We start from the raw sequence: 24,319 nt of genomic DNA on the forward strand, positions 1-24,319 counted from the left end.
TAGCGTGTGGAAAAAGTACAGTCAGCATAATCTCAAGTTTCCTCAGGCCTTCTTGTGTTTACATCATAATACTGATACGAACAGTTGGTGAGGGAGGGTTATGTGTTTGTATTTCTTTGTCACTGTAAAACAATCAGACCCCCAGATTGCCAGCTGGCTCCAAAACAAGTGTTTTCTGTATGAGATACTCCAGCTGTAATTTCTGTGATGCACAAATGTGTAGTCCAAAGTGCCACACTTGTGTGATGGCTGAAGGTAAGTGTGTGACATGTAAAGCCTGCAAACTTTTACAATGGTTAAAATTAATAGAGAAAAGGTATTTTATGAAATTTACAGGGCATATTAGTAATTTTTAATTTGTTCAGTTTTACTTACTGCCTATTACTGTATGGGGTTTTTAATATGTGCTGAGTTCCGACATCACCAGTGTGGGACAGGCTCTAGTGAGGAAAGGGTGGGTGATCTCATACAGGGACTGCCTTCACAGGGGCACGTGTAACAGTAAATATTGAAATGAAGCAGCTTCATCATAAGCAGCAGCTTGTGCAAACAGCCCATAGCTCATTCTCCTGAGGAAATGCAGGGGGGTGTTCTGGAACACAAACTGAGCAGGATGCAAATTGCAGGTATAAAATCCCACAAACCAGCACATCTTGGAAACCTTGGAAGAATTCAGGAAGGTAGTGAATTAAAGTGCAATACAAAAGCTCATATGGATTCAAACTGAAAGACAGTAGGTTTTAGATTAGATAGTAGGAGGAAGTTCTTTACTGTGAGGGTGGTGAGATGCTGGAATGAGTTGCCCAGAGAAGTTGTTGGGTGGAGCTCTGAGCAACTCTGTCTAGTTGAAGGTGTCCCTGCCCACTGCACGGGGCTTGGAACCACAGGAGCTTTAAGTTCCCTTCCAACCCAGGCCATTCTGTGACTCTAGATAATAGTATTGCTTAAAAAAATAAAGTCCAAACATAAATTGTGAGAGTTCAGAAAATCTCTAGTCTTACAGATTTTGGATCTGATTTTGAAAACAAATCATTTTTTTGGAGTTTGTCTAAGTGCAGATTTCATTCTTGCTTTTTGTGAGAAAGGTACTTAGAACACAGACCAAATAATTCAGACTGAAAAAAGCCAGAATTTTTGTTGATTATTATTAATGGTATTTTTCACTTTTAAGTAACCACAGACAAATGAACACAGTTTTCCTTTTTTATTTGAGACACTTAGCAAAAATGCTGAAATATCAAACATTTCCTCAGTAGCTACAATATTGCCACTATGTACAAAATATTTGATAAATGTAGTACACATATAAAAATACAGTATGCATTACATATATACAGTACAATGTGCAAAACATATGGCATTCAAACGTATGGAATTGATTCAGGGGTGCAAACAGCAAATACAAAGGCATCATGGTTTCTTATAGAAAGGCAATACATAAACTGACGCCCTGATTGCCATAATTTGCATTTAGTAAAGTAGTGCTTAAATGAAGAGGGCCCCAGAGACAGGTGTCTGTCGTCTTCTTTTCACAAAATGAGATGCTAAGACATAATTAAGAAAATATGTGAAAAAAAGAAGAGGAACACCTCCTGGGGTTAGCGTTATTTCTACTGCAAGCAGTACTGTGAAGGAAATCCTACCTGGAAAAAAGCCTGTGCTATTACTTACTACAAATTTCTCAAACAACAAAAACAAATCTGTACTCTTAAACATCAAAAACAGCTTTGAAAGTATCTACATCCTTGATTTTAAAAAAGTATGGATAACACTTCTGGGAGTTTAATTTCCTATGCTTCAAAGTACAAAGTGCCTCCTTTGGCAATAGAAATGGCAATGCTTTGGTTCCTATTTAAATTTCATAGTATTATAATTTATTTTAGGCTGTCTTTTGAATATCTGAGCTGTATTTTTATAAAAATAAGGTGATTATATAGTTATTAACCATTCCCTGCTTTTATTTGAGAATTTGCTCTCATAGCTAGAATGGCTCTTCTTTTTTTGGCTAGATTTCTACAAATACATTTATGCACTTTTAACTTAAAAAGCCTTTATATTCAGTACTGGACACTACAGAACGATGTAGGTGTCTCTTTTTTGCACATTATTCCTAACAAACTGGTATAAAAGGAATATTTGAGATTACTTCAGGTGTTAATGGCTGCTCTTTATTGGCCATGTATATACTATATGCAACTCAATTCCACGTATCTCACATAAAACACCACCTGTAGTGTGGTCTAGAGGTCATCAAAAGGCGATTTAATAGACCACAGTATAAAGAGTTTCAACAGAACATTTACTAGAGATAAGTGGAAGAGGGTTTTTTTTCCAGTTTTAATAGAGTTTGCTTTAAATTTATAATACAGTTAAGATGCCATCCAAATAATAAGTGTTTACATCGGTGAGCTTCACTGTGTTTTGATTACATAATGCCCTTCCAGTTAAATGTATTCTGTGATTGCATTTTCTCTGTCTTGAAAATAGTTCAGCAGCTTGTGCTTGGTTTCCAATTATGGTGCCTACACTTGTGAGGCATCGGATGTTTGAGATTATGTAACAGAAAAGCTTAATATTGACACCTCTGTTTTGATCACCACCCTCCCTGAACACGACTCCTGTTGGTGAATGTAGAAATACCTGGGAAAGAAATGTCAGTATTAAGCAGTGATTACTTCTAAGAGCTGTGGCCTCAGCTTGTTAAAGGTCTGATTTTGCAAGCCCACATTGCTGGATTACACTTGAAATTTCTGTAGGGAAAAACTGCCATAAATAAATTCTATTCTCAGAAAGAACTGCTATATTTATGACAATGCTTTTTAAACTATTTATAATGTTAAACAGAGTTTTGTCTGTAAACCTCCTTGCTGTAACTGATGCTGAATGGCACTAGGAGTGCGTAACAAATACCATTTCTATACTGAATGCAGGGTGAGACTCCTCTTGATTAACACCAGCCTTGTAAAACATGTCTGAGCGCTCTGTCTTGAAGTGTAAGCACCAGCTTTTGATTTTCACACTGATAAAATGGTATTCTAATTACTTTGAAGGACCTACTACCACCACATTTGATAGAATGCATTCTGTGAGTATACTGCAGCCATTCAATGGCAAATTTAGTGCCAGTGCATTCCTTTGCAACTGTTCTCTTAATGAGAAATATTCAGTTCTGTACAGTTAAACTGCACAGCCATAATTAAATTTCTAAGATGTATTGTTCTTGTGCTACAAAAATTTTCATGTAAAACATGCACACACAAAAGTCTAAGCAAAACCTATTTCTGCCATAAACAGGCATATACAACTATGGCAAACATATCACATTTCAGAACAAAGTCTAAAGCAAACCATTTTATATAAGGTTTAATACACAATTCTGAAATGTACAAAAAAGTAATCACACATTCCCTACACTAGAATACTTGTATTTCAGAAACTAAAATGATCCCTTAATTTTTTAACTTTTTTTTTTTCAAATAGATGTATAGAGTAGAAAGCTATACTGTGCTGATAACAAGACATCTCAACTGTTGGGGTTTATTTCTGCACACAGATTCCTATGGGTTAGTTAACATCCTACACTGCCAATAACGATAGTTTTGTAGCAAGATGACTCTGCCAGTTTCAAGCTGTATTTACATGCACATCAAAAATGACAGTACAGTTGTTCTAGGTTAATTTGTCCTCTAAAAATTAATTTACTTGCCTGTTATTTAACCAGAAGGCAGGGTCAAAAAGGGATAACTCTAACCACACATATGTGGTATGATACCTGGTGTATCACACAGAATAAACCGACAGTACTGCAGAACACTAAATTTCATTCAGAGTTGTTCATATCAGACCAAGAGTCCTTAATTCCTGTAACAGCTGAGGGCACTTCTTATTCTCAGAGTTTTAGCTCCCAAGATAGTGTGATAAAAAGGAATGCAAAAAGTTGAATGTAAGTGTTCAATGCTACTGAAGAGTCCAAACCATCACAGCTAACTTAAGGCAGACAGTCCACATGTAATATTGTACTCGAGTACTGTAGGCACAGCAAGAAGGAATAAAGGAAACACATCTTTCAATTTTGTGTAATTAAAATCTCCATAGGTCGTTTTGCTGTACTTAGTTTCATATTAAAGTACATCCTGGCCAGTAAAACTAGTGAAGAGATAGAATGATTTAAAGTGCTGTAACTGATATGATGCAAACACCTGATAGGAGTTTAAACCCTGAACCAACGACATAATCCACTATTGTACGTGAAGCCAATGGAATTCTGTAGGAGTAAACCAGACTGCATTATATCTGGAGATAAAAATTTGCAGTTAATTCCACAGCATTTTCTGACAAAAGGATTTTGTTTAGTGTTAACATGATTGTGTTTTTTTAATGCAGTAAAGGTTGTTAAACAGTTACCAGCTACTTTCTGTTTGCAGTATCTCTTTGATACATACCTATGACTGTTCTAAGACATAAGCCAATGCTTCAGGGCATTTTTTCATTCATTCCTACAAAACTTTATTTTTGAAGTTAGTGGGGAAGAAAGAACCATGCAATGAGATCAGTTTTCAGACTAGAAAACATATCATGTGTCCCTATTTCAGGAAATAGGGGACTGTTTCCTTTAATCTTAATTTAGGAATACCCTCGTAAGAAATAATTCCCATTTTATGTTTGATTATCAGCCTCCATCATCTATGGCAACAGTTAACAGCTATTACCTGAGAGACAACCATAGAATGTCAAAGTATAGTCACTCTATGTGCATTTTTTGCTTGTTTTTCTAACTGCTTTCATAATAGACTCTGAAGACAACAACTGAGGGCTTTAAAAAAATAATATTTTCATGTGCTGTGCTGTGAGGTAAGAGCTTAATTTTTGCTATTATCTGTTTCAGGTATGAAATATGCCTTCTTATCACAAAACAGTACATCCTAATACTCTCAGGATTCTCACTGAGCAGCTTCTCTGTTGGCTTCCCTGATGTCATGTAGTGGTAGACAAAGCTGTTCAACAGATAAAGTATTCATTAAAAATGATGGTTGTCCTGTCAGTACTGTCCCCTGCAACTTGATCTCATCCTACAAACATCTTTTACTGAGGGCATTGGGGCTGTTCTTGCATAGATGCTTGCAGGATCATAGTGTACAAAAGCATTAATTAAACTTTTCTACTTCCTCCAAGTGTTCTAATATGCTGGGATACTGGATTCAATGATCTAACAAATATCCTCAAACACCAAGCAAAGTAGGATATTTATATCCATTACAGTAATCTCTTGTTTGAAGACCACCGTGTTCCCCTCTGTTCACAAAAATAAACTATATAATGTTAAAAGAGTATACAAATACCTGTCTGATATACACATTAAAACCTATCTATTAAATCCAGAGCATTGCTATAGAAAATTCAGTGTTCTCAATATTACCTGGCTTAGCTACAGTGGATTTCTTGCAGTTACACTTAATATCCCTTTGGATGCAGTTAAATTCCTCCCTCATGATTAAAGAATGGGGGAAGTGTTTTAAAAACCACAAAACCAAAATATAAAAACAACTTGAACAAATTAAGAGACTAGATACATGAAATTTCACTGAACCAGCCAGTGCTTCTACTTGCCTTTGCCCTCACAATGAATTCCCAACCTGGCTCAGGCTGTCCACAGGAACAATGAAGTGCAGTGATTCCTCCCCCTCCCCCAGACATTTGCTCACTGTGTCAATACAGACAGTTGACATCTCACTATAAGTTTAGCCATGTTGTGTTGCTCATTTAAGATTACAAATTCAGAGACATAACTTCTTAAATATTTGTGATGCGTTTCCCTTGGGGTGCTTTTAAGGAGTAAGTCCAATCATCCTTCCTGCCTCGTGCAGTGCAGCGTTCAGAGGGCCCTCAGCTGGGGACTGGTGGGCACGTAAAGTAATTCACTGTTGTAAACTTGAAAATCAATAAGGAATTAGCTTCAAGCATTTGTTCTTCCAAACATTACTGTCTTAATGTATCTTAACTGCAATCAGGATGGTATGATAATGGACCTCTGCTGTAAAGAGACTTGCAGGTCTTGTTCTCATTGGCTACAGCTTAATCCCAGTGCAACTGTAGATCTTGTGGATCTAGAAAGTCAGTGGAAAACACGCTCGGGGCAGCAGAACTGAGAGGGGTGAGTCCAGATGAGGAGCTTGGCATTGTAATGTCTAGCCATTCCATATTGTCCAAATTTGTATCAGGAAGGTCAAGAGACAGACAAGAATTATTAGTGGTAAACTGTGGGTCAGATGTTTCCATGGGTGAATGAGAGTGATCTAAAATGCTTGAGTGATTAAGCAGATCATTCTGGAGGTCTTCAATTAAAGAAAATGACTCTCTGTCCTCATTACTGCCTGTCAGTTGAGGAATTTCATTACCTGATGGTAAAGTTCCATCCAAGAAGGCTTCTAGTTGGTTTTCCAAACTTATAGACAAACTGGTGGCTGGTTCTAGGGACACCGGAGGAGGGGCCATTTGGATCTGTGGAGGTGGGCGGGATATCACTGTGTTCACTGGCATCGTAGTGATGTTGGCTGTTACGGGTCTCATTTTAGATATGGGAGATGGCTCTTCCTTTATTGGAAGGGAAATCTCTGCAATAAAAAAAACCCAAACCACTGTTGAATTCAGAAATGATAATGACATAATATTCTCATGCTCACAACTTTCTCTCCTTCTTTGCCAACTCTGGGATGCGTCGACATTTTTTACGTCATTTTTTCATAAAGATGATCAGGAATTATTTACCTTTTTACGGCAACTTTGCAAGTGTGGAGCAATTTAAGGTCTAACAGGTTTAGTAACTAACACTCGAAGTAAATATAGAAGTAAGCACACCAATGTTTCCTGCATTCCCTGTTCCAGAGGCAGAACTTCTTTGAACCACCCGTACAATATTTTAATAAAAGCACTGAAAACATTTTTTAATTTAGCTTGAGTTGTTCACTGCACAGGTCACTTATCTCAGTCTGTCACTGTCTACTCACATTTTTTTCAGCTGACTCTGCAATTTGCTTTGAAAAATCAAAAATACTCTGATGTTTAGAGTGTGGCTAAAATCTTCTAGTAGGCTGCAATCAGTCACTTCTGCCCTGGCATCCACTGTCATCAAGATCCTGATATGACAGTAGTTACAAAACATTACGTTAATTGAATTGCTTGGCACCAGAACATTTCCCAGCATTGTAATGGCTTCTTAGTCTACAAAGCCTAATTATGCCTGAAAGCCTCCTTTTATTGCCAAGCTACTTTGTTTTTTACTTTAGTTATTGCAGTGCCTTTCTGCCGGCTCCCTTATTTTAACTGTTGTTATTAATTAATGTCTCTATGTGGTTCATACACACTTTCCCCAGTAATGTACCTTTGATGTTTACAGCTGGTAAGACATGGTTATATTTAATGAAATTTTACTATCAACATGCTTTAACTCTTACCTTATTCTATTTTTTGTATAATTTCAATAAGCATTATATGGACTTGCTCAACTATTTCAATTTTGATAAAGTATGTCTGTGCTAACCTAAGGTGTTAATTATTTGAGTGCTGTACAGATTATCCACATTGCAAAGCTCTGCCTGAACTAACCTGCATGCAGTGAAGTTCCACAGCAGATTGACGGCGTTTTGGTAAATGTTTTCTTTAATAGGTAATTATTGCAACCTTTCAGAAATGTAGCTTCATCCAGGCTGGATAGCTTCTAACTCTGCTCCCTGAAAGAATTCTTTGTTTAACTGTAGCCCTGAGTTTTTATTGCCAGGTTTTAAATCTCTACATCACACAGTTGTCAAGGAGCTTACCTCCACTCTTGATGAGAATATCAAAAAGATCATCCATCTGCTGACTGTGTGCACTGGAAATCTGGAGTGCAGGAGAAGAACAGGGTTATTATCCTTCATGCAGTATTTTCCTAAGCTGATTGTTCCTAGCTGCTCTCAAAAGTACATAAGTGCTAACCTATGATCAAGATTAAAATGCTTAATATGAAAGTGTCAATTTAGAAAACAGAGAAATAATTTAGAAAGACACTTGTAATTCCTGTGATCAGTTTCAGTACAAAGGAATAGGGAAAAAGATCTGAAAAGCCTGACAAAGATTTCATGAAGGAGCCTAGAGATGCAGAAAACCAGGAATCAGAGAATTACTAATCCTGTTTTGTGCCAGGGTGATAACTGCAGGATGCTGGGGGTGCACCCTGAACTGCTTTCCCTCAGACGGTCTGTGAACAGCCATCACGTAAGATGCATTTTATTAGGTATGTTTGTGTTTTTTCTGCAATTTGTAGATTTATGTTCTTTTATTTTTTAAAGGAGGGTAAGCTCTCAGGAAGTTTTTATCTGTTTTAAACAGTCATCTACTGAAGAGCTGAACCTTAAGCAAAAGGTAACAAAAACCTGCACAAAACCATTCTTTCAAAAACAAGTCTAGAAAAAGTGAAGTCATGCCTTCCCTGTGGGCATGTCCCAGACATGGCAGGAACACTGGAATGGCATTGGACAGCCACTCTGCTGCCTCGGTGTCTGCACCACGAAACCAGCACCACCCCTAAGCTGCTACAAGCTTTTGTCTTTTGGCACAGCTCTGAAATGTATGAGGTTAGGGACACTCATTAGTTTTGTGTGCAATTTCCCTCCAATATGAAGGAGCATTTACCCTTATCAAGGTGAACTGACAAAGCACTGTGTAGGACTGTTCACCAAGCTCACTAAATACAGACTATTCCAGCAAGCACCTGTGCTCATGTTTGCCTGTGTGTATAAACACATTCACACACATTCTCCTCAAATTTACTAACTGTGGAAAATAATAATATATTTCCTCTCTTAAGTGTGAGGTTTGGGTACCATACATCCTCTAAATAGGTCAGCTGAAGGCTAGTTACTGTTAAGTAGCAATATTATTCCAATTACATGTATCACCAACTGGATGGAAGATTTATTCACATAATTCTTGCTTTAATAAAAGAATAATGAAATGGGAGTTCTGTAGTTAAACACAGTTAGGCAAATAATAACAGGGTATGTTAGAATATCTTGACACCAAATTAAAAAAAGCTAAAACAAGCAATGGTTTTGATAACTCTAGAGAAAAACTGGGTTTTTAATAGACTAAACAGGAAAAAAAAGGTACCTCACGGTGCGGTGTCTGAATATTGCGGGTCTGTTTTATGGCCTCTTCATAACGAGGAGGATCTTTTGTCTTGGATACTGTGCTGTTGAAGAGGGGTTGCTGAACAATGTAGGGCTGGGCTTGAGATGGAGAGCCAGGCTGTGTGAAGTAACAAAATGATGACTGAATAACATGCTTTAGTGAATTCAAGACGTGCCAAGTTCTACAGATTACTCTACTTTGTCACACCAATCTGCCTATCAGCACAGGTAGTCAGAGGGATGAAATAGTTTCTTTCTCACAGATATCCACATCCAAGCATTATTAAAATGTACAAAACCTTTGTGTGAACTGCAGTGTGTACATAGTCACATGTTATATAAGAATAATACTATAAAACTGAACTTTATGGAATGTTGCTGGGCTAACCTTACCTTACTGTGAGGAGCTGGTCCATTCTGCACAGGGGACACTTGATTACCACCAGTGTGAATGTTAGAGTTTGATGTTTTATTAATAAAAGTTTGTGAAGGTGTTGTAACTGGTGCAGTCTGATAGGAAAATACTGCATTTGATGTGGCAGGTGGAAAAACCTGTAAAAGATTAGCAGATCAGTCTTAGATTGTTGGGTATTTTTAAAAAATTAGTAACATGGGTAAATTACATTAATAGAAACTTTTCTTCCTAAGTGCTTGCTTGCTCAAATTCCCTATTAAGCGAATGTTATTTATACGGACTGATTTTCCCCTCCAGGGCAATGATCTGTAAATCCAGGACAATTAGTCTTTGAAAGAAACTTTGTGCTATGACTTGCTTTCATCCACTGATAACTAAAAATATTTTCCTGTGATTTTCCAGGAAGCATGAGGAAAGTATAATATAATTTTTCCAAAATACATTCCAAAGACTATGGAACAGTGTAATCCTGGATCCATGATTTCCCCACCTAGTGGAGAGCCACTAACATGAACCTATTTCTGGCCTGATACAAACTAGAACGTGTATCCACGCTTGTCTTATGCCACCGATTTTAGGACACCGATTGGTTTGTGCTGCAGAATTCTAATTTCTTTTAACTACAGACATGTACGAGGACTGAGGGAGGGCCAAAGGATATAAATGATGACCTTGGGTATCAACTATAAATTTAGTTACTGGTATTACAAACTTTTTATTTCTTCAGCTGATAGTCCATGCCCTTATTGTAAATAACTCCACGCAGGTATCCAGCTTCTCATCCTTTTGAGTTGAAGGGAGATGAAGAGAAGCTATGAATGCACAGCTATGAAGGCCGTTCTTTTAGATCTAGGATCACTGCCAGATACTGTTAATGACAAATGTGACAAACCTTAAATCATGGGTGGAAAGAGGCAGATCTAATGCTGAATGCATAAAGGGTGTCCTGATCTGTTGTATCATGTCTGTATTTTATGTTCTGATGTAAAACCCCCATGCAGTTGTGCTACCCAGTTTCCTGTGTAAATGAGGGCAGTAGATGTGGGAGAAAACCAGCCAGGATAGGCAGGATGTTCAGCTCCAGCATGGCCCAGTGCAGAGGAAACTCTGCTGGGAACTATGTGGTCTTCATGACAACTGACTGAATAGGGGGAAAGATTGAAGGGCACAATTCTTGGTTATGTCATGCAGACATTTCAAGGAACTTGTAGGCAACAAAGGAAGCAAGTTGCTGTCTCTGGCACATGCCTCATGATGACTGGAAAACTTCTCTATGGGACCTGTTGTATTCACAGATAAGATTAACCCCTCACCAGAGCCCAGAGAACCCACATGAAATCTGCTTTTTAGATGTATGTTAGTTTTGACCTCTGTAGGATAACCTCAGGTCCATAAAATTAAACAGATTGGACATGCTGTCTGAAGAGTACTGATGCTCATTTTGTTGTGTTCCCCTTTAATAGCCAGCTCTCTACAGAATGGCAAGGCATCTTTTAAGATAAATTCCTATCTGGAACAAGAGCCTGAGCAGAAGCAGATTAGAGGACACTGCACAGGTACAATCTCCAAATCACAGCAGAACATGGGACTCATGGTGCACTTTTGTAAACTGAAATATAAACTTTTGAATGCTGAGAATATTTGTAATAGTTACACAACATACTGTAGCAATTACCCTCTTCATCTTGAATTACAACTGTTTCTGAATTATCTGTTCCTTGAGGCAGGCTGAAAAACCTCATTGTCCTCAGTCATATGAGCCCTCTAGTCAATAGCACTGATAAGGAAACAAAGAAGGTCCAAAGCTGATTTCCAAGTTCCTAATAGAGTTCATCTCGGGAAAGGCTCATGGGAGGAGAAAGCCTTTACTTTTGTGATGATTGGTGCTGATGGGTTGGCATCAGTCACCACATGGACGTGACTGGATTGGTACTCACAACTGTACCTCCAGTGCTGGGGAACATCTGTAGGAATGGGACAGTACAGAGCTGATTGTTTTGCACAGAGAGGGAGAGAAGGATCTCTCTCTGAATCATACCCTGCATTCCTCAGGAAGAGGCATGGTGGGGTTTTGACTCACTGGAATTGCCATCTTCAGTATCTGAGTTCATTGTTTCTTTCATTAGTAAGGATGGAATCAACAAGGAAAGTAAGAAAACTAGAAGGAACTTCTATAAAAGAATAAATCTCTGAAGACACAGGTAAAAAACCTTCTCTTAAGAACCGCCTAGAAGAACCTTTCATTTTGAGCCAATGGCAAATTAGAGAAACTGGCTGGAATACCTGGTATACCACTTGTGCCAAGCATGAGGAAGGGCATAGTAAAAAGTCATGCCCTAAATGCCATTAAGATAAAAAGTCTTCAAACTTATGTATTTATTTGCAATTGAAAAATAAAGTCCTGCATGGACTAAAGTTTTGGAAAGAGAAGTTACAAGCCCATTGTATCCCACAGAAAAACACGGTACAGATGTTAGGTGACTTGATCATTTATATATAACACAGGTGACATAAAAGATTCTAAAAGCACTGCCTAGAATTAGATTACACAACTACTTATCTTAATGCTTATTGCTATCCACAAACCTTTCTGATTTGCTGGGTCTGACCGAGTGTGTGCTGCGTGATGGGGTTTTGCTTTGACTGTGGAGTGTGCATCTGAGGTGCTGTCTGGACCAGGCCAGAGGAAGAAAGAGGAGCAGGTATTTGTGATGGGGTCTGTATTCCAGCTTGTGATTGAGCCTAAAGGATGAAGATAAAATATTTGCATTATTTGTATCTCACAGTAAGTTACACCATGTAAAAGTCTATTGCACAGATTATGCAGACTAGCAAGAGCGTGTGTTCAGGGAAGGATGAGCGAGAACAGTGTATAGCAAACAAAACTGTTATTGGTACTGGTGAATTCCCAGATAAAAGGTGATGATTGTTTTGCTAACAGAGTTTAAGAAGGATAAAGACAAACCGGAGAGTCCAGTGGATAGCAGTGAAAATAATAAGGGACAGAGAGAGCATAAATCAGTAAGAAAGGGCTGTAAGAACTGAGTTTCCGTAACCAGAGAATAAAACTGATGATGCAAGAAAACAGTTGTTTTTAAGAAGATCATAGTAATTTTTAATGGCCAATGAAAGGCAAGAAGTGTGTCTAGCCTTAGAAAAGAAAAATTTACCTGGTAGTGGAAAACTTTCTGGAATATCAGTGAAGTAAAATACTGGAACAAGCTGCTCAGTGTTGTTACAGAATTCTAGCAGGATTTTAGAACAATTCAGGAGGACATCTGGGTGTGTAACTCCAAGGAGCAGCTCTTGCACTGTGGACTGGGGGGCCCATCCCCAGGAGAATTTTACATCCCTCATAAGGATTGCTATGTGTGATGGTGTACATGCTGCACCAAGCCTTGGCCCACAGCAGGCACAAAAGCCAGGGACATGGTGGAGCTGAAAGAACACTTTGCTGGCTAGTGCCAGGTGGGTGGCAGAAGATTTTCTAGCTATGTTCCAACAGAGCCACTGGAAAATATATGTTGAATTCTACCTTAGACCAACAGCTTAGACTGTTTCAGCTTGGTCAGATTACTCATATACCTCTGCATTTATAACTCATCTTGGTTTATGCTGTATTTATTCACTGTGAAACTACCTATAATCAGGCTAGAAATAATATTTGTGAAACCAAGGTTTCTTTAAGTCCATGGGAGTTCTACAACGTGCCATTCCCATGTTAAATATAATGAGCTGTCACCACACAAGGAAGTTCACACATTGTGCAAAAAAGTTACCTCAACATAAAGTGTTGGGATTAGTAACTCTATATCACAATTAGGAGTTAACAAAATGGTGGTATATGCTGATATAAATCAAACTGTGCATGGAAGCAATACATGGTAAGACAATTGCTTCTTAGGAAAGAGTATCTGGGGACAAAAGTTGCAAAGAAAGCAAGTACTAGAAGCAGATAAAAGGAGAGTGGTGCTTAAGCTTTTCTACTCTTTTCCCTCAAGTAGAAACAGGCTAAGCCTGTTTTTTAAGTTATCTTACAAGCACATTTACCTACTTATACTACATTACAAAACAGTGCCATGAAGTTTTTACATGATGAAAAACAGAAACACCCTTACCTGCAACTTGATATTTCCAACTGGTAGTTGCACGGCAGTAGCAGAATTCGGTCCCTGGATAGAGAGTGGGAGGAGCAGCTGTGCAGTTCCTTGGGTAGTTAATAAAGCTTGAGGTTGGGCAACAACTGCAGTTTGTGGCTGCCTCTGTGGACTAACATAAAATTGAGAAATGGCATTCTGAGGTTCAGCTTTGGCCACGGGTATCTCCTGCTTGATAACAACTGCCTTTTTGGCAACTGGATTCTGGCCACTGGTGTACACTGACTGTCCCAAGGAATGGCCGGCTACAGGTACGGATTGACTCGTACTCGAGCAGTCAGCAGGAGCAGTTTCATCTTTGACAGCAGCACTGAATTGCTTCTGTTCCAAAGCAGCTGAGTTACCAGAAGTCTGACACTGTTGCTGCTGTCCCCGTTTTTCAACCTCAAGTTGCATTTTCAATACTTCCACAAGTTTTTGCTCTTGTTCCAGTTTCCTTTTGAGCTCTTCAATCTGCTTTTCCTTTTCTTGAAGCTTGCGATCCTTTTCTGCTACATCAAACTCTATGGCTGAGATGCTTCCACTGCTGCGAGTCTGACTCTCCTCATTTGCTCTTAGTGGTGAAGTACTTAAGAACTGGGACGGCGACATCATGGTCATCATCTCAGTGAAAGTATCTGCCATGCTCGTGTCATCTGTGCTTAGATTGGACTGTTCTGAAGGAGAGGGGGAGATGGGCAAAGGAGAGCTGATGTTTTCAGTATTTACTGCTTTGCTGCCAGGTCCAGTAGATGTTTTCTCAGCAGGGAAGGTGGATATTGTATTAGCCACTGGTTTATTTAGTGTTGCAACAGGAAATGCCACAGTCACCTCCCCAGTGTTGTTACCTGTGGCCCCAGGAGAAGTGGTTACTGTCCCAGAGGTACTGGTAGCAACCCCATTGTTGTTAAGATCTTGATAGGTTTTCAGACGTTCAATGAGATCTGTTTTTGTTCCTGACACTGGTAATCCCCTCAATTTCAACTCCATTTTAAGCTCTGCTACCTGAAATAAAATAAAGCATGATAATAAAATAATAAAAGATTAAAAGTTACCGATATACATTCTATTTTACTACATCTTAATAAGGAAAATCATTTTTCATCAGCATATTTGCTAGTTGCTGCATCTCTGGGTTCTGACAGCATTGCATGATCTATGACCACACTTCCATGGCCTCAGCAGTAGCAAACTTATGGTGATTTTTCATATATATTCAAAATGGAAACATGCACAAAAAGCTGCAGTTCTGAGCTAAGAACTTGAGAAGCAAACCTCTAGATGTTGGGAAGCAGTGCTGGTGATAAAAGCACTGAACCCCTTTGTTACACCATCAAGACACACAGATCTGTTTCTAAGAAACTTTATCAGGTCAGTTGGATGATTCAGTAGACACATCAAACACAAAAGGCTCTCTTTCTAATTAGCAACCAATCAATTACAGCCATGTGCCATCTGGGTTTCTTTGACAAACAGAGACAGTATAAGGAGTCAAAATTAATTTCTAATAGAAAAATGTTCTCAGTTTTCCAATAAGCTTACAGAAAAAGTAAAGTGCAAAGTGTTGAGTGTAAATTAATTATGTGTTTCAAAATAGCAATTAAAAAAGAACAGTCACAATTAATGGCTTCTGTTGACAACGAACAAACACCAGAGCTAAGAGCAGTTTGGGCTGTATGCATGTTAGAGCTCACTCTAACAGAATAAAAGGTAGTGACCTCAGTAATGTTTCAGTACTTAGCTGGTCTAGAATTTTAAGCTGGAGGTCTCCATGATTTGGGAATGATGAAAAGTCACAGCAATACAATTTACATTTCTAAAAATCACAGCAATTTTTTGTTAAGCAACTCTCTCCCTAACAGTGACCATCAGCTATTTCCTGCAGACTGGTATCCTCTGCACTTGGGAGTGCATTCTAAGTTATCTGTTTTCCAGCAATTAATTTCTGAAATCTTAAGCAGAACTGATCTTGCTGATTCAGTGGTAAAACCACCACCAGCAGGTGCGCAAGTATGGCTTACATTAGTGCTACCACATTAGTGGGAATACCACTGAATTATGCAGAAATAGGTAAATGAACAGCTTTAATCACTACAAAGCACCATTTCAGATATTAAATATTTTCAAAAGTTTTTAGTTACTACCTTAAAAGGCTGGAAAATTTCTTTCAAACCCTGTGGTTGAATTGCGTTTTATAGACTTGTTTCTTATTAAAAGACTGGCTTTAACTGAAGACAATATATTACTGTCATGAGTCTGATCTTCCAAAACTTCTTTTTTTAATTCCTTCAAATCGAAAATAATCCTCACTCCCACCTCTCACAACCCCAACCCTTAATACAGGCAGGGAGGAAGGAATGAACTGCCCACTAGATGTCCCTACCCTGCTGCTCAGGTTTGGCACATTCATGCTATTGAAAGATCTGAATCTTAAACCCCCACAGCTGCTTCAGATTCATTTATTATGTCACTCACAATTGGATTTCCTGCTGATGTATTTCTGAAGAAACACTCAATTAAACTGCACCTCACAGTGCAGTTTAAACAGTTACACAGTTATTTCTAACTTCAAGAAACTTCTACAAAATTTAGTGTTCGTTTTCATATGATGTGTTGAACTCTCATAAGATCTCTCATGTTCCATTCTCTTTTACTAGTGCCACTTCTGTGTTGGCTTTCTAGCAGTGACCTCTCTGAACACATTTTTATTAGGGCATATTTTAATTTATATTGGTTAACTAAACCTCTGCACTGATACACTGATACTGCCATGAGGCAATTACTGCTCCAGTGTTTAAATCACATGAAGTGAACCTCATAGTTTTATCCAAGGGATCAAAGTGAGGTACCTATACAATGGGTCTGAAATTCTTCTAATTATTTGGCCAAGTTTGATTTCTGGAACATTTGCATGTGAGGAAGCTAAATCAGAACAAGTATTTAAGTTCAGGAGAGTTGTGTATGGAAAATGTGACCACCTTATCTTAAAGTTAAGAGGAAGGTAAGTTTTTGTCAATAACAACAGAGCACATTCTTGACAGTCACAGTTTGCAGGTTATGACCTACAGTGGTGCACAGGAATGGACACCTCTCACCTTCAGGTCGTCCAGGCTGGCGGGCAGTGGCCCCGGCTTGCGGCTGGGCACGGCGCTGCTCTGCCGCGGAGAGCTGGCGGCTGAGCTGGGCGTGCTGCTGCTCAGGGCGCTCAGCGGCGCGCCCCCGTTGCTGCTCTGTTTGTCATTCAGTGGCCTGCAAGTAGAAAGAAAAAGAGGGACAATAATGTCAGTGCTAATTAAATTATGCTTTCAATCAAGAAGCTGTGATTCTCAATCTAATGTCTGTCAAGGGAATGAACGTATTAACTTTTTTTACAAATACGTATTTAACATAAGGCATTACCATTAAATGTAAGATAAAACAGGCAAGAAAACATCATGGAGAGCAGTCTGCTGATATTTTATTTTCTATGTAGCTAAGCATACTAATTTATGTTTCATGTTTTTGATTGTTGTCATGGTATCCCTGAAGGATATGATGGACTGCAAACTCAAGTTATACAAATTAATCATCAGCCAGAACAACTACTTAGTTTTTCGTTTGGCATCAATAAAAAACTCCATGACATTGAACTCTGAGTATCAGCCCTCCATACATGTCCGATGTTCATGCACAGTAAGGACTGAGGGGAAGGCAGTTTACTTTGAAGATGATGCATTTGTATCAGACGTACTCAAAAGAAGAATCTTATCCAAGGATCTCAAAGTAATGTTAAAAAAATTAAAAATGCCACCATTTACACTGGGTACCACAAGTCAGCTCTCTTATTTTGTTCAGCTGATTTATGAAGAAATGTTTCTGAAATGTCAGTAAATGGAACATAAGAAGCGTGGGTAAGCAGGCAGAAACGCCGCTAGTCCAAATGGTGGGATACGTGGTAATTATAAATACAACCACAGATGGCAGCGCTAACTTTCCTAGCCTCACTTGCTGAGGAAAAAGAACTCAGTGAAAACTCATCTAAAAAAAAAAAGTTGAAAGTCATTTGAATTTAAGGTTGTGTTGCTGTGGCATGTTACACTTTAAGCACTTCTAGGAAATCACTGGTCTTGGATGATAAGAATGAACTTGCAGATAGTCAGCTTCTCATTCTGCTATGGAGTGCTGGAAACTCATTAAACATTTATTTTTCTGACTACTTCTACCCATAAACCAGCAAGTATGCTTCTCACTGTTAAGTGCTAAAGATCAGTGCTGATGAGAAACTCATATAAGCATTAGAAATGAGGCCATAAGCACTATACAAGATCTTACCTAGTTGAAAATGACTGTTATGTTTTATTTGTAAACTGCAAAAATGTGTTTTGTGAAACTGATATAAAAAGAGAATAAAGTCACAATAATAGTGTCATTGTGAAAGACATATCTGTAAGCTTCTCTTCTGCTCTGCCTACCTACATATTACAGTGAAAATGGTGTCAAAACTTTTGATTTTCAAATATGCATCTAGTCAGAAAAAATGCACCTGACAGGTAAGTGGTTCTGTTTCCATGACACACAAAAATAACTAGGACCACTTCAAGGCTTATCAGACTTCAGGGGTATTTTAACAAGAACCACCTCATCAGCCTGTTAAATGAGGCAGTGATGCAAATACCATTTAAGTTTTCTTGGGTTCCAACCATCTCTTAACGTTTGCAAACCATATTTAGTTCTAAAGCACTAAGCCTGTAAGTGATCTCAATGTCTTTTCTTTAAAGGACACAAACAATGCTTCACATACTTCAGCGGTGCAGGTAGAATTGTCTGGTAGTTGTAGTGTTGTTGTTGTTGGCTCAGGATCTGCAGCTGCAAAAACAGTTGCTGCTGTTGTAGCAGACGAGCATAGTTGGAGTCCATCTGTGGCTCATTTTTCTCACCTTTCTGATCAGGTGGAATATATTGATGATACTTCAATTTTTTCACCCTTGGCTTAGGTTCTTTACATTTCTTGCTCCGATGCTTATCATTTGGGTTCTTTGGGTGACTTTGCTGTTTATGGATGGAAAAGATTGAAACAGCTACAAGAGATGTCAAGTAAAGCAGTTATGCATGGTGCAGAGATAAAGCATACTGGAGCTGCTGGGCACAAATATCCCTGCAAACCTCCCCAGAAGAACCATCTACCATCCCAGAAAGGTTCACGTGCTCCCGCTGGCTTGTACCCTGCACAAGGAGGGGTCATGGACACACAGTCTGTGAATGGTTTTCAACAGATAGCACAAATGACAGTAAGATGTTCTGTCACTGCAAGGAGGCATTGTTCTTAAACAGGTAATTCAAAGTCACTTAGCACTTTGTACAAGCCAGTATCCTAAACCCCATCTGTAAACATGTGAGGTACTTGGAGGTCTAGATTAAAAGCATGGACAGACAGTCCTGTAAGTTATAGGATTCCTCTTATGAAGCTTTCAGCAATATCCTTATTAGCAATGCCAGCTCAAGGGGTAAAACTCTCTTCCTTTACAAGCTCCTGGACATTATTTAGAGTGAAAAGTTGAATGCAGTTACCTAGTCATACAGAAGGCACCAAGGCAGAAATGCTGTGTTGATCCATGCACATTTATTACATAGACAGCCTGTTTTGGGGGATATCTGAATTTGTCATTAAGGTCCTGCATTAAGTAAGCTGGTACAAGTCCAGTGATTTCAAAGGATATGGCCACATTTATACTGAAATTCACTCCTAGAGGTCACCCTGGTAAATTTAACTGAGTAGCCAGTAGCAGGTAGCAGTCTACAGATATATATATTACACAGCTGCAGACAGCAAAGTTACTGAAATGCAACATTATAGGTATCTTCTAACACAAACCCCTCTCTAACTGTATTTGAAGTGTTTTTCCATGCTGCTGGCCAGGTCAGTGCAGAAGGAGAACTCAGGATGTTCTTCAGATATTAAAATATAAGGATATAGCAACTTCTCTCATGCCTTCTGCTTATACATTAAATCAGCTAAGAAAATAGTTCTGGGAAAGGAGCAGTGCTGTTCACCAGTTTGGTTATAGGCAGACTATGTATGCAGTTGACTCCATTCCTATTAAATTTTTCTCCGTACAAAACTAGATTAGAAGAGATTAATTTCACCAATAGAAAGTAGAAACTCTGTACTGTCCTTACTTCTTGAAGACAGCTTCCCTTAGCAATGCATAACTCTGCATGAAAACTTTTGTCAGCTGTACTGTAAGGACCTCTTGGAATAGCGACCTGGTCCCTGCAAGTGTTACTGGTCGACCTTAGCACACAAAAGCCAGTATGTCCTCTGATCACTGGAACAAGTTAATTGTCAGGTACGGGCACTCCAGCGCTACTCTTGTCCCTTTTCATTAAGCCCAGCACTGGAGAAGGACACAGAGCTCAGGTGCCCAGGCACAGGTACCCACCTTCACTAACGCTGGCCCAGGCTTTGCTGCAGATACAGTGCTCGTGGTCAGGGTGGGGGCAGCAGTGCAACACGTGACGTGCTGTTCGAGTGTTGAGGGAGTTTTGAGAAATTCAGGAACTGGAGAGGTTAAAGGTGGATACTAGTATTAAAAAAAATACAAGGAAGAGAAACATTAAAAACATCCACCACCTGAAGAACTGAAAAAAAAAGGTGAAAAGGTTAAGACAATCTACTATCAAGTCAAATTCACAAAATATTTTTAGAAGGAATGGTGAAAACAGACTCTTTCTACAAGTCTACAAGTATTCTATAAAGGCACATTTTGGCACACTTCGAACATGGATGAAATAAACCAGTTCCTCACTATGACTTCTTAGTTTTCTAATCAAACTTTGCTCAGCTTAAATTTGTCAGATCAATTTTTACTGTGCTGAAGTTTTCTTATTTAATACCTCAAAGAAACCTTAAAATTTCCTTCCATGGTGAATATCCTTCTGATGGGATATAGACTCTACATAAACAAATCTCAGTCCTTGTCATTCCAGATACAATAACACATTTTTATTCTTTTCTCTCAGATTTTGTCATTCTGGGATCATCCTTACCTGCTACCTGCTACAGTTTTCATTAATCTTTCTTGGATATAAGTAACTGGAAATGCACAGGATATTCCCTGAAGGTCTCCCTGGATCCTCACAGTGGCATTAACACTCCTACTGGAATCATCTCTTCTGACACACTTGCAGTTCTCCAGAGAAGTCCACAGCAGCTCACAGCCACTGCACTGCCAAGCACTGCACCCCAATGGCTTCTGCCCCAGTGTCCTTGGAGTCAGGAGCCCTCAGGTTCCCACATTTCTCTGTCACTGGAAGGAGAGTCCTGGTGCACTTTTCTTTTTAAGAACTATTCCATTCCATTGCAATTCCATTTCTCTCTTAAAAGCCCAATCAACCAGTTCTTTCTGGATAATAACAGTTCCTTCTGTGTGCTGACTACGCTTCCTACTTTTGTTAGGTGACCCATTCTTACGTCAAGGTTGTTAATGGTAACATGAAACCAGAATGTCCCCAGATCAACTCCCACAGAGCACTGTTACCAATTTCCTTTGAACCCAATACTTCCCTCTTTGTGTCTCATTTCTGGTAATCTCCATTTTCAGTTTTACTAGTGTTTAATGTCATACAGTATTAAATCCAGACAGATGAGATCAGTTGCATTTCCATTGTTTAAGTCATTAGATCACCTAGTACAATGTTCCTCTTGTAAATGCTCCTTCTTTTTTCCCTATATTCCTATCAGTAAATATCCTTTTTCTTCCAAATCAATTCTAAAACTTGCATTCTAGTTAAGACCAATAAGTACTTCTCCCTGATTCATCACTTCCCATGCTCTACTATCCTTCCATGAGACTGTACCACAAAGGATTTAGATCAGTTTGCTAAAAGCACTTGGTACACATTTTTCACCTTTAAGCTCTCGATTATTGCTTTACTAAATGGCAAGATTTAATATGCCCTGTCACTGAAACACTGAGACATGCCTGTCTTGGGGCTGTGTCAGCCTAAAGATACAAATGTCTCTATTTTTATATCCAAGCTTCAAAGTGTTTGCTCTGGAAAGCATCTGATATCTACACAGTGTCTGTTATTTGCTGGACTTGCATGGGTGTTAGAGGGCCTGAGCCTCTGAAAAAGGGTTCTGGATGCTGCATCCCAACATCCTGCACTGCTGTTGCTATCAAGTTTAAAAGGCATTCTTTGATTATAGCAGCAAAATTTAAAGAAGCACTTAACCTGTCTTTGAATCAAAGTGTCATGTACCGTTTTACCATAAAGCACAGAGGAATTCTAATGACCTCATGATTTTCTATTTCTTAAATTTTCTTTTCATGAAGTCCCAATTAAAAAGCATTTTAAATGTTTGCTACTTCAAGCTCATTCATTACATAATCTTTTACTGTTCATCATTCCAGTCCTTCTTGAACCCAAACAAATAACGTGACTTCAAACATATTATTTAGCTACTCTTTATAGGCTGTGAAAAGAAATCCATGATAACAGCACGACAAAACTCTTAAAATTGGAAAAGTTAGTAAATTAAAAGACTCCAAACAAACCAAACCAAAACAACAAATAAAAAAACCCAGCAAACCCACCATCACCTCTTCAATTCACCTTGTGTGAAAATCATGGTGTTAAACATTCTCCTCTTGTCAGAGTACACTACTTTTTCCTTACATTAGTTACCCTACCCTACAGAGGATTAATGGCTACCTGAAACACAAAAATTTTCATAGACTTTCCAACTTTACCTGCAAGTGCCAGATGGGGGAATGAACCATGCATATGATTTACTTTATACATTTTTAATTAAAAACCCCCTAAATGTAACAGGTCTTGGCTTTTTAATCTGATTACTCCATAAGCTAATAACTATTTAATTTGAATAGATCTCTATTTTCAGACAATACAATTTCTGCACCTTTTCTGCTGGATGCAAACAAGCATTGAATTGAGCAAGTCGACAACCTACAGGGACTATATTAAGAAAACAGTCATTATATTCTGTGCCATCAAGCAAAATAATTCAGCTGTTTTCATTGAAGAGAACTGTTCAAAGTCTTCTGAATTGTGAATACCACAATCTAATCTGTTTGGAGTGTGGTTAACATGCCTAATCCTTACCAGATGCAACTACACTGGGTAAAAGCAAGTTTTAGGTCATCAGTCAGCAAGAGCTGAAGGTTCTCAAAGTCCTGTTACATCCTCTAAGCTCTGGAAGTGTGGGGAGGAGGAAGCCTTGAAAAGAACTCTAGCTACACTCCGCTGCTTTCAGAGCACTCTTTGTTGTTTTTTTTATTGTAACAAAATTTAAAATTTATCACAGGAAATGAAAAAAGGAGCAATTCCCAAGCACATCTCCTGTAGAGACCTGCTGTGCTGTTGTTCTTTCTTTCCAAAGGAACAGCAAGGTGAGCATCTGTTTTATTCTGCAGAAGAGCAACTTCTCATTTTCGATCTGTGTGGAGTGGCTGTAACAGCTTATGAAATCCATAAGCAAAACACTGAAGTTCTATCTGAAGTGCTTTTTCAATCACGTTCAAGTGCTCTGTTACTTTGTTTCTGTAATCACCTCTCTCTCTCTTATGCTTCTACTTGAAAAGCTTTTGGCATGTATTACTTTGAGTATTTTTATTTAACTCTCCATTAGGAACCTAACTCGTTACTGAGGAATCTAATTTCATGTGGTTTGTTTTCAATTTATTCAACACAAATTATATTCTCTCAACATGAAACTCAATTCACATATTATTCTGTATGTTAGGGAACAATGAAATAAAATGGATTTGTGTCCAGCACTGCTTTTGAACATGAACTTTTAATACTTTTTCTATCTAATGTGGCAATTAGAAAACCAAGGGGAGCAATTCCAGACCCTGAACTACTCAGTTGCCAAGTGTCCATGGTCATCAAGACAGTATGGTCTTCAGAGCATAAACAAAATCTGGTTTTGTCTTTATGTACAAAGCTGAGTGCAGTATTATTGTACTGACATAATTGTGAAGTCACTTCATACATATAATACTATGATGAAAAAATGTTTCTGCTAAATAATTTACTGAAGTATAAACTTGAATAGTGTGGTAAAATGCATCAATCTGAAACATAAATTATTCTTCTGTAATAATACTGTACAAGGTATTCCAGAAAGCATCCAGGTAACTAAAACTGTAGCACATGCTGTTTCTTTCATTACTGTTTTTACGAGTTATTTTAGATCAGCACTTTTATATGTGTTTAAAGACAGGGTAGGTGATGTTCCTGTCCATTTAAAATCACAAACTTAAACTGCTCTACAAAGAGTTCTCTCTCAAAATTTATTTTTTTGTGAAAACAGTCGTTTCCATTCAAATCCATCGCTCAATCTTCACACTCTACTATAATAAAGACAACGTGACATGACACAGTTATTTTTCTTTCTTTGTAACTTGAGAAAATACTAAAAGCCTCACAGAAAAAGCACCATAAGTGTTATTCTCAGTTCTTAAATAGTAAATTCCTTAGGCAGTATTTTAAAACTATAGGAAAGAATATTTAAATTATGTGGGAAACCTCTTTTATGGACTTTCCTGAACATAATGGGACTGACGTCAACTGTTGTTTCAGCTAAGTTTAATTCTAAT

The 24,319-nt window shown here is 38.4% G+C and overlaps 1 protein-coding gene across 6 annotated transcripts in view; it reads right to left on the minus strand.

The window, feature by feature from the left end:
* Positions 1-1,189: 1,189 nt before the first annotated feature.
* MRTFB (myocardin related transcription factor B) overlaps positions 1,190-24,319 on the minus strand; it is a 70,545-nt gene continuing 47,415 nt past the window's right edge. For 5 of the 6 annotated variants that reach the window (XM_071570744.1, XM_071570742.1, XM_071570743.1 and 2 more), the window contains 9 exons: positions 20,135-20,275; positions 18,496-18,743; positions 16,811-16,964; positions 13,698-14,720; positions 12,166-12,321; positions 9,558-9,716; positions 9,145-9,282; positions 7,815-7,875; positions 1,190-6,611 (listed from right to left, as the gene is read on the minus strand). In XM_071570744.1, coding sequence (XP_071426845.1) covers positions 6,073-6,611; positions 7,815-7,875; positions 9,145-9,282; positions 9,558-9,716; positions 12,166-12,321; positions 13,698-14,720; positions 16,811-16,964; positions 18,496-18,743; positions 20,135-20,275 — 2,619 coding nt within the window. In that variant the 3' untranslated portion in view covers positions 1,190-6,072. The remainder of the gene's footprint in view (positions 6,612-7,814; positions 7,876-9,144; positions 9,283-9,557; positions 9,717-12,165; positions 12,322-13,697; positions 14,721-16,810; positions 16,965-18,495; positions 18,744-20,134; positions 20,276-24,319) is intronic. The other variant, XM_071570747.1, reaches the window with a different exon arrangement.

This window comes from Pithys albifrons, chromosome 16, assembly GCF_047495875.1.
Source record: "Pithys albifrons albifrons isolate INPA30051 chromosome 16, PitAlb_v1, whole genome shotgun sequence".
Classification (NCBI taxonomy): domain Eukaryota; kingdom Metazoa; phylum Chordata; class Aves; order Passeriformes; family Thamnophilidae; genus Pithys; species Pithys albifrons.